An 11,240-nucleotide genomic window follows, 5' to 3' on the forward strand; every position below is an offset into this window, starting at 1 on the left:
ATATTAAATTGTCAAAGGGACCAGGGCTAAGGATGTTACTAATGACGATGGTAGCTAGGTGAAGCAGCAGACTATTGAACGAGTCATCTTTGGGAATTTGCAGAAGGTCTATATTCAGAACTACTTTGCAGTTTGGGCATGTTTTGGCAAAATTTGCAGTCTGCTCATGAGACCGTAGGAGTGAGAATTTCAAAAGCACTCAGCGCTGTCCCTAATTCTGTTCCCACTGAAGTCACCAATGAAATGTCTATTGACTTCCATGGGAGCAAAGTGCTCTTGAACATTTCTAAAATCTGGCGGGGGTTGTTACAGTTATGATTAAAGTGCATTGCTAGAGCTGTACACAAAAGCATCTCTTGCACTAAACATGGGTCAAGCAAGCTTTTTCTTTTTGAGCTCTGGGGATACATTTAAAAAAGGCTTTAAATGGCACCAGATTTTTAGATTTCTCAGACAGCAAACGAATAGTTAAAATGATCATGTGTCTGATTTTTGGCCTATTTGAAATGGGCATCTGTATTTAGCTTGTGGCCATAATTATGTCAGATGGACCAAAACCAGCTATAAACATCTTTGTGAGGTCATTGTTATCTAATGTGAAAATCTGCAAAATTCAACATACTAAGCATCATAATTACATTTTCCCAGGAAACTGTGTCATGCTCTTTCTTGGTCCTTCTATTTGCTAACAGTGGAATGCAAACAAAAGGCTAAAGTCTCAAAACATTACATGGGAGAGGCACACACAAAATTTAATTTTCAGAATGAATTATGTGTATATATTTTCTGAATTGTGTTCTTTAAAAATGGCCTCCAAGTGCATTTTATGCAATTGTGACAATTCAGACATTTGTTTTTATAAGTGGATAATCAGTCATTCTTGTTGGCTTCTTGTAAAAACAACACCAACACCAAAAACAAACCACCATGGAATGCAAATGCAAATGGGAAAATGCTGTCAGAGAAAGAAATATAGCTCTTGACAAATTAAAATAATTATGGTGACAGCTCAAGCTCACACTACAACAGGTATTTGTAGTATATTGTAAGATTAGAAGCATTCAGCAACTAGTAAGGGAGATGTCATTGGAAATAGAATAAGTACTTGAAGCCATCTCTCCCAATCTTCTATACCTCCTGCCTGTAGTCCTGCATCCCTCAATGCAGGATTACACTCTCTGTTTCTCACTGCTGAATTTGGAGGAGATAGCTACCCTTCCTGGATGTGCAGTCTTTGGTCTCAGTTTAGTTTGTTAATGAATGAGGCAAGACATTGTTTCAGACTGAAATTATTATTTACAATTAAAGAGTAACATAATATATGCAACAAGACTGAACCAGATCATATGGCCCTGTTTTCAGAGGTGCCCTACTAGGAACACAGCCTTTAACCTTACAGTGTGCTCTGTGTCATAATCCCTCAGTCTCTCTGGGTTTAGTTTGACTTTCTCCTTCAAACCTCTTCTTTCAGAATCTGTCAGAGTCTGTTCAGTCACATACCCAAATGGTTGCTTTGCTCTTTCTCTTCTGGAACCTGCCACAAAGTTCAAAGAGAATCCAGTTGCAGGATTGTGCTGATAGGGTAAACATGCTTTCAAGAATAACACTTCCAGGACCTAAATGTTGGGTGAAATATCTTAATCCGGCAGCTGTTCCTCAGACAGAACTCCTACTGGAGTAAACAGGGCTTTTCTGTGAAAAGACTGCTGTATCAGGTCCCATACAGGACAAAGACCCAGAATGAGGCACATGATAAAAACAATAGTGACGTTAACTCTGAATCATGTGACATTTTTTTCTAACATTTTCTACAACCTCGGTTTTACGATGTTGCTTTTCTACTGTAAATTATTTATAACAAAAGTGAAGTAGTAGTAGGTTTGTTTAGGACAGAGACAAATTGAAGAGTAAAGTAAGAATTTGCTTATATTCAGTAACATTTGAAGAAAATAATGTTACTCTTTTATGTTTAAGAAAGCATCTGGGGAAGGTATGGAAAAAACAGGCCTTCAATTTTGGAGAAAGTACTGCAGTCACTTATCAGAATCAGAATAGATCAATATTTCTGATTTAAGGAGAGATAATCAGCATGGCTATCAACAGCAAATACAATGAAAAATGTGATAGAATTTGTGAGGAAATAATATACTGTTTCAACAGACCGGGACACAATTTACCCGGAGTACAAGAGAGCTTTTAACAGGGTACCTTTTTTAAAAGAAAAAAGTGTCCTCTATTTTTTTGGGCACAGTTTTGCATCTGCTAATAACTGGATACAAATATTTCCATTGAAACGTCTGACCTATCTGATTTGCTGATGAAAAATTGCAGGTGCTGCATGATTGCAGGTGCATGTAAGGACACAACTGGATGCGGTTATTGAACAGTTGCTCTATCAAATCCATCTAAAGCACCTGTCAGTGTAGTATATATGCACCAGACTGCACTTACAAAGCATGTTTTCTTTTTCTTCTTCATTCTTCCATTTTCTTTCATCCCTTTATGTTTCCGTGTTCCTATACAATAAACTGCAGTATATGCGGATGCATTAAATAATAATGGAAATTAACTTGTTTTAGGGTCCACCTGGAATGAAAGGAGAAAAAGGTGACAGAGTAAGTACTTATTACAATTATTAAAATTAGTTTATTTATCACTTACTTTAATGTAATAAATACTGGCTTTTTAGAAGCACAGACAATGTACTAATATAATACTTGTTTTAATTATTAAGGGAGATATTGCTTCTCAGAACATGATGCGAGCTGTTGCAAGACAAGTCTGTGAACAATTGATAAATGGTAAACAATGTTGTGCTTTTTCTTAGTTCTGTTTTCCATATGGCTAATTTAATAGCTCATTTGTGAAAAGTCAAAATGATTTAAATTTGAGATGAAAGGATCCCAGTTGCAAAGCGTAACAGGAGCCAGTGTGTTGTCATTGCTATCTTGTGTACTACCGATCTGATGGAAGGAAAATGCACCACAAAATTGGTTCCTGAATCTGAAGGGCTAACTTGTTAATGAACTAATCGGTCACCTCTGGAGACCCATATTCAGATCGTGCACATGCCACAAAGGGAATGATTTTGTGCAGTCAGTTATGTCCCTGTTTTAGCACTGTCCATGTCATAAAGCCACCACACATTTTGGCATAAACCAGGTCTCACCTCTGAGAGTTGGAAGGCACAAGGCTGGAATGGAAGGAGCATTACAGGTATTAGGATTGAAGTATATTGTCACATGCTATCTGGGCAAGTGATGCATACAGGACAAATTGTGTTATGCAAGGGAAGAAATAATTTCACTGGGCAAGTCCCAAAATTCAGGCCCCCCAAAACAATATTTAATGGTTCTTGTTTTTACTTCATCCCCAAAGCTGACGTAGCACCCTGTAGCCCTAATGTGCCCCTACCTCCAGGCAGGAGCGACCACTGGACAGTTCATTCAGTGGAGGATCCTCTAAGCTCCCTAGACCACCCTACAGGGAGTAACCCCAGAGTGCAGCTCTGTGCTCCACAGGAAGCGTAACCCCCCTGCACAGCTTCCTCAAATCATCTCTACCTCTTCCACAGCACAGCTGCCCAGCGTTTGCTGTCGGGAAGTCCCCCAAGGAAGACAGGGCAATATTTGCTTATGCTTTGTTATTTATGCAATATGGCATGTTCTGCTTATACCCTGATACTGCTGTTTTTGAGGTAACCCCAGATAGATACAGAATTGTGACATACTTATTTTGTTCAGCCAAAAAATATCAAGTTGTGCCCAAGCAGTGTCACTTGTAATAGAACTACTAGGATGTCTTCTTCTGTTTTAGGTTCCCTATACTGAGCCTTCCTCTGCATGGTCACCATACTTCTAATCAAGAATAAATAGCTGGGTCTCCCCTCCAGAACTTCTTGCTGCTTACTTGGACACAGCTGTCTCTCTTGAGCAACACAAACATTCTCAGGGAGTTAAATTTGCCCCTGTGACCAGGGCTAGCAGAGATGTATGCACCCTCAGAGCTTAAGTGGGTCTTAAGTGATACATCGCCCTTGTGCAAGCCCTCGACATGGGGCTGAATTTCATCTTCTGTTCCCTGCCACTGTAATATCTGTTCTTTGAATGCAGAGTACCCAGAAATGTCAATTTTTGTTGGCTAGAATTGCATTTTAGATCATCTTTTGGAATTAGCCTTTGCTGTCTGCAGACTAGGAGAGAGTTCTTTGCCGGGTCTCAACCAACAAGGCTGTTGTAATCCAAAACTCAGTTTTGGTGGCTGTGAATTTTTATCTACTCATGTCTGCTGCCAGAATCTCCCCTCTCCCCCTCCCCTTCCCCACGTATTTTACGTGATCATAGCTTGCATTCATCTTAATCTGTGCATATGTTCCAATTCTCCACTATTTGGACAGTGGGTGGTGGGTGTGTGTATGTGTGATTTTAATGAAAAATGATTAAAAAACCCTTTCTTTCTCTTTAAAGGCCAAATGAACCGGTTCAATCACATGCTGAATCAAATCCCGAATGATTACTATGCAAACCGCAATCAACCAGGACCTCCAGGACCACCAGGGCCTCCAGGAAGCGCTGGGGCAAGAGGAGAACCTGGACCTGGAGGAAGACCAGGGTTCCCAGGAACACCTGGCGACCAAGGACCACCTGGTGAAAGAGGTGAGTAGTGCTCAAACAGCACATGTATGACCATATTTCAAAAACTGTCAGCAGGGGAATGCAATGCAGCTGCATCAGCCAGAAAGGCCATGAAACATATAGCTTTCCATAGCCAATCGAATTGCTCTGAAGGTATTGGTACAGCTGGTACAGTGGAATATTCAGTGTCTGAAGACAAGATCTAAAATTACAAAGATTTGCGTCTACAGTACTTCCCTCTCCGTGTGGTATTTATGGAACACCAGTCACTGCCGAGTCTCAATGCTATCTCAAGAAAATATATCAACTTAATCAAGATATCTTAGTACAAAGAACATTCTCTTCTCAAAGCTATTTCTGCTATTAGCTGCATCTTGACAAGCTACTTTTCTGAACTGGCATCTGGATGAGGGGAAAATAAGATTCGTTAACAAGAATGTGGGGTGAACCGTAGCTTAGTAACACTGCAGTTGTGTGTCTCAGCTGCAGCAGAGTAGTAGGTATATGGGAAATATATGATTAGATGTGCCAGTACACTTCAGCTGCTTTGAGCTGCTCTGGTGATGCAAAGTTGGTGCAAACTCAGTTTAAATGGCTGATGAAGCCTGGGTTATGGCTGGTTTACAATAGCATAAGGGACCCAGGCTGTAACCAGTGAATCTGGCCCTCAGTTGTTCTGGCTCTTACACTTCAGAATGTGGACATAGTGTTGTGTTTTCTAACATAGATTTTACTGTAAATATTTACCACTTAAAAGAAAATAATGAACTTCTGAATCCAGCTATATAATAACATTGACTTACACTATTTCATTAGGTTTTGAAGGATGCATGAAGTGTATTTGTAACAGAAATATACAAAGCTTGTATCCCTTTACTCTTGTTGGTAGATGTGTGGAATGAACTTCTATCATATCATGGGTACCTCAAAGATGTTACTATGTTTTAAGACAGTCTCTTCACACCAGGTTGCCTCTGTAAACTACATTTAAAAATCTTGTCTTTCAAACTGAGATGTTTGTTTCCTTAAAATATTTTCCTCATCCAAATTAAGACTTCCTAAATCAGAGATATAAAGCAATAAACTATTTGAAGTATATGTTATAATCAATGAGAGAGCATGAAAAAATATAGTTTTCTGACATGGTTTCTTTTTGTGTGTGTGGTTTTTATTTCCTTTTCGATCTTTAGGACTACCAGGAGAGAAAGGTGAAAGAGGGATTGGATCACAAGGACCACGAGGTTTGCCTGGACCACCTGGTAAATTTTCTGTTTTTAATTTACATCAGCTTACAGAACAGGAGAAGTAAAAGAGAACAAAAACTTCCTAGAAAGTCAGATTGCTTAATTGCTCTTTATAGCAAATAAGCATATGTTACTCAATGCACTGTACATTTTTGACATTTATTGGAAATAAAGTGAAATCCTGAAAACTGTAACTAGAAATAGTTTTTAGACATGGCTAGTTCAAAGTTGGCTTTATCATATAATTTTTTCTTCTGGCACATTTGCGCATGAAAATATTTTTGATGAAAATACTGATTGAACCTTTATTGACTCAGTAATCAGGAGTTGATTCCTACTGAAATGGACATTTTCTCACTTTTTTCTTTTTGATAGAAACAAAATATCACCTGATACTTTTGGAATGTCTAGTGCCATTGTTGGATTATGTTTGCAGTTTCCCTGATGTCCTTTAGTGGCAAAGCATAGCATTACTAGTCGAGAATATGATCCTTTCTCTGTTATTTTGTTCTTTGTGTCATTTGATTTCATTCACTGATCATTTACTGATGTCTTGGCAGAAATAGTTAGGCTTTCTCATTGTTTCTGCCTTTAATTTACTAGTTTAAACATGATTTTTTCATTACAAGAGCCATAAGAAGCTTGCAACAAATTCTAGCCTCAGTTGAAACTCTACAATTCTGTTAACCATAATACAGCCTGTTCCAAAGAAAACATTACCTCATCTACTCGAGGGTTGCAGGGTAGCAGAATTAATACACTCCTATGTTTTAATTGAAATCCAATGTGCTTGTCTAATGTAGTAGTTTCCCTTGAGATCTTCATATCTCACACAGAGTGGAAATAAACCAGAGAATTCATTGATGTCTTTAGCGTGGCTCAAACCTTGCCAAATCAGTTTCTGTGAATAAAGACCTTAAATTAGCCACACACAGGAAAGCAACTAGTGATGAGTCACATTTTGGTTCTCTTTGGTTGTTTCATTGACCACATGTAGAAGCCAAATATCAACGTTTTCTTACCAAAGGCTCATTCATAGTCTAGACGGCAGTAGTGCCAGTGGTTTATGACAGGTTGATTCCTTAAAAAAATTATCTTCCTTTTAATTCTAAAATTAGGTCCACCAGGAGAGTCTCGAACTGGCCCACCAGGTTCTACAGGTTCACGAGGGCCACCTGGGCCACCGGGTCGTCCTGGAAATGGGGGTATTCGAGGTCCCCCAGGCCCACCTGGGTATTGTGATTCATCCCAGTGTTCTAGCATCGCTTACAATGGTCAAGGATTCCCAGGTAGGTTATTGACAACTTAAACTGTAGTCATTTTAAATAGCCTTCCCAGATGCAGAGCAGCTTTATGCAAGACAGGCCCGCTAGTGTGGACGTAGTGAATCATTTCAGGAGCAAATGGTACTGAAACTGCTTAGTTGTAACATATCTTGGAACAGTTCAGTCCTTCTAACACAGTCAGGTCTTAGAGCAGCTGTTCAGATTGTTATGCAAACTTGTCTCGCGTTGATTTGAAATGTGTTTAGCTTTAGGAAGGAGGTGATTAAAGTATACAGATAACTGGTTTGTAATACATAGAAGATTAGTAGATGATTATTTTGCTGTTAGGATTTAAATGACCATTTTCTTCTTCTTCTTCTCCTCTCCCTCCCTCCAATCTTCAGAACAAGGTTGAATACTCCATGTTTCTCTTGAAAAGTAAAAAGAACGCTCTGGTTGGCAATTTTTGTATGTGTGTTTTTTGATCAACATCAGGATTATTTATACAAAATTAATACCTGACATTAAAATTTTCCACAAACAAAAACTGTTCTCTGTTACAGTGCAAACAACTGAAAAACTCCACTATCCTACAATTTACACTGAATTAAACCCCATGCGTCTCTATTAGCCCTGAGTCATGTCAGCCTCCTGCTGCGAGAAGCAGTTTAAAACAATGGGCTGTCACAGGGAGTCAAATAATGGATGACAATGGCCATCAATTTCTGACTAATGAGAAGACACTAATATATTCTATACCTAGGGTCCTGCAGGCCATTTTCACGAAGAAAGTCCAGGCCCGCAGTATTGTTAACAAATTCATATGTGTGCACTGTAGCATTTTACAATTAGTGTATGTGATACTGATGTTGGATATGGTTTGCCACTAGCATACTGTGCATGTATACATGAAAAAAAAATATATATATATATATGTGTATACAGACGCAGTGCTGTTGGGTGTAAAAAGCCAAGTACTTGCACAGATCTAATCCAAGATTCCTGTTTAAATGAAAAAGAGCTAAACTCATACCCATTGTGCAGCAGTGCTATCCTTCCTAGTGAACAGCTATGTATACATATATAGATATATGCATATAACTTAACCATTGTGTATTTTAGTTGGATGACAATATATTTTTGCACAGCAGTCTGACTTTTTAAAAATTAACATAATCTTTGACCTGTTTCAGGTTCCGGCTAACACATTTTCTAAGTCTCCAGTGCTGCTTACAGTTTGAATACATGAAAAACCTGTTTCTGAGATGTTTGCGCACGTGCTTAGTAGGAAATGAGTCTGTATGGATATTTCACCACGGATATGGTTAAAATCGAACCGTGTTGGCCTTATATAATACTAACAACATTTGTGAATGACATAAGGACAGTGATGTCAACTCATTATCAAGCCTGTTGCATTTCAGTAATAAAGTAGAAAAACAACTATTTTTAACACCCCCTCCCCTCCACACACAAATCATCAGAAGCCTCAGTACTGAAGGAGGCTTATAAAACTACTAACCAGCAGAAGTAACACCATTGTGGGATACAGATTTAACCTGATAAACAAGAAATGACTTATGTAAATAGTAAACTAATTGTGGCTTGTAAATGATTTGTAAGGGATTGTGTCCACTAAAATCAGTTAACATCTTTACATTAAGCTTCTGCATTAAGGCCTGCTGCTGCTTGCTATGTGCCAGAATAACATCTTTGACTCTGTATGAAATCTACCTGTCTGTTGCTTGTGATCAACATGTCTGATTCAAGGCATGTGCCTTTTTGTATATGTAATCTTGTTGGGTTTTGTAATTGCAGTTCTAAATACTAAAGTTTTATAATTATTTTTCTTCTGTTTTGCTGTAGTCTTTGGTGTTCCTCCAGCACCAGCTGTAACTCAGTCTGTTACGAGGAACAGCATCAGAAAATGACATGTACTGCATATTGCCACTGGTGATAGTTATGTGTACATTTATTTCCCACCCTCAAAGAACATTACTAGAAGCCAGTCAAACATTTTCTTTTTACGTAATCCATTTGCTCTATTAATTAATTATTTTTTAAATCAAATCCAAGTATTTTTTAGGTTGATTGAAGTAGATGTAAAAGGCTATTTTTATTTTTTAACAATTTATTGGGCCCTTGCATAACACATTAAGACTGTTTCTACAATGTTTCTTGTGTTATAAAGAGCTGGATCCTGGAAGGCCTTTCAAAACCAAATATCATTTTTCTTATTATTTTACTGCCTCTCCTGCTCTCACCTCCCCCCCAAAAATGCCATGAACAAAACTGGAAAAAAACACAGTGAATTATTAATTTAGATATTTATTATATGAAATTAAGATTGAACTAACATTATGTAGCCAAACTAACTTTCATTATATTTGTGGATTCAAAGACATGCGATAACTATAATGTTCAATCAGACAACTATTTTCAACCAGAGTCATACGTACCTGAAAGTGGACCCTATCAACCTGAGAGTGAGCCCTACATAGTACCAATGGAGTCAGAAAGGAGAGAGGATGAATATGAGGACTATGAAGTTGAAATGCATTCACCAGGATTACCCTGAACAAATGTGCTGGAAAAGATCATTACCAAGAAAAGCAAAAACAAAACCATAAAAGATCTGTCTTGTTTTGTGTTTTTGGTTGTTTGTTTTTGTTTGTGCTATGCTCTCATATGCAGATACATACAGAGTGGGTGCATCCTATATTCTCCAATGCCACCTTCTCAAATCAGAAATGCACTCGCATCTTGTAGGCGTATCATGCTTATGTGCGAATAGCAATGTATGTAACTATAGATTTCGTTCTTGCTCTTGAAATGCCTGTAAAATACTTTTGCTTAAAGTGGCTGCTTAGCACTTAATGTGTGCATTCAGTTATCACAATGCTGCATTTTCTTTAAATAAAAAAACCAAAACAACACAAAACACCAAAAACCAGAGCTGCTGCAAATTTTCAAAGGCCTGTCTGCTTTAGCTCTACAGTTTCCCTCCTTTTATTGCCTGTTTGCAGTAAAGTCACATCACAAGTCTGCATTGTCTAGTAAAAAGCAAACCAACTCCTTCTACATCATTGTCAATTTTTTCTATCCTTAGTTATACCTTGCAGGGCATATATTGCTCTTATACATCTCTTTTAACAACCACAAACCTTAAGTAATGTAGCTGAAATCATTGTATCAACTGGATATAGTTTTATAATGCTTTAAATCTCCTTGTAGACTCATTAACATTTATGCCAAATTGCAGTCAATCCTGCAGAGATGGAATTGCATGTTTGTGTTGTATATTTAGTATGGATTTTTTTTTCAGAATATAATGTTTCTTAGTTATCAAAAGCAGTTGGAAATTGTTTGCAAGACTATGGATATAGAATTGCTGCTTTTATATTTTAACTGCAAATTGTGAATTTCACTGCCTTATATTATTTATTTCTGAAACAAAGGAGGCATTTTTCAATAAAACTACTGAAAATTTACTTTGTATGATCATTTCTTGAATGGGGCTGTGAGGATACAGACTTGTAAGTTACAAGAATGAGATGTAACAAACACACCCAGACCATTACATTTTCTTTATTAACTCCTTCTGATGTTATAGTGACCACAAATTAATTTGGAATGTTACTAGTGTTAAAACAGGTCCCTGAGGCTGTGACGCTGGTTGATTAGGGGAGGGTGGTGGAGTTTCTGGATTTAGTTGGCTCCCACCCTGTAGGGTTTTGATGTAGCTGGCAATATAATGCAGCCTGTAACACAGGTGGTGAAAAAAAAACTGAGGCTCCACGCTCCAATTGCTGCACCATCCCCCGTACCTCATTGGTCCCTATGAGATTAGTGGATGGGTGAGCAGCTAGAGAGGCCACTGGAGATTGAAGCAGAGGAATAATGGGGGTGAGAAAATTGCCAGATGCCTCAAAAGTTCTCACTAGGTAGCAGGCAGAGCATGGCTGGTGGTGGCACCTGTTCCACACTTGGCCACACACTCATTGTGCTCTAGCTACATATTTTAGGTACTTATATCCCCCAAAAGTGTAGCATCTGGGTCAATGCCAATGGAAAGATGCCCAAGGTGACACAGGAAG

General features: G+C 38.2%; 1 protein-coding gene across 1 annotated transcript in view; it reads left to right on the forward strand.

Moving 5' to 3' along the window:
* Positions 1 to 10,634, forward strand: part of COL12A1 (collagen type XII alpha 1 chain) — a 138,649-nt gene extending 128,015 nt beyond the window's left edge. The window contains 7 exon segments of the mRNA XM_050950508.1: positions 2,580 to 2,615; positions 2,735 to 2,801; positions 4,467 to 4,655; positions 5,825 to 5,893; positions 6,997 to 7,167; positions 9,591 to 9,709; positions 9,711 to 10,634. Coding sequence (XP_050806465.1) covers positions 2,580 to 2,615; positions 2,735 to 2,801; positions 4,467 to 4,655; positions 5,825 to 5,893; positions 6,997 to 7,167; positions 9,591 to 9,709; positions 9,711 to 9,773 — 714 coding nt within the window. The 3' untranslated portion in view covers positions 9,774 to 10,634.
* The last annotated feature ends 606 nt before the right edge of the window (positions 10,635 to 11,240 follow it).

This window comes from Gopherus flavomarginatus, chromosome 4 (assembly GCF_025201925.1).
Source record: "Gopherus flavomarginatus isolate rGopFla2 chromosome 4, rGopFla2.mat.asm, whole genome shotgun sequence".
Classification (NCBI taxonomy): Eukaryota; Metazoa; Chordata; order Testudines; family Testudinidae; genus Gopherus; species Gopherus flavomarginatus.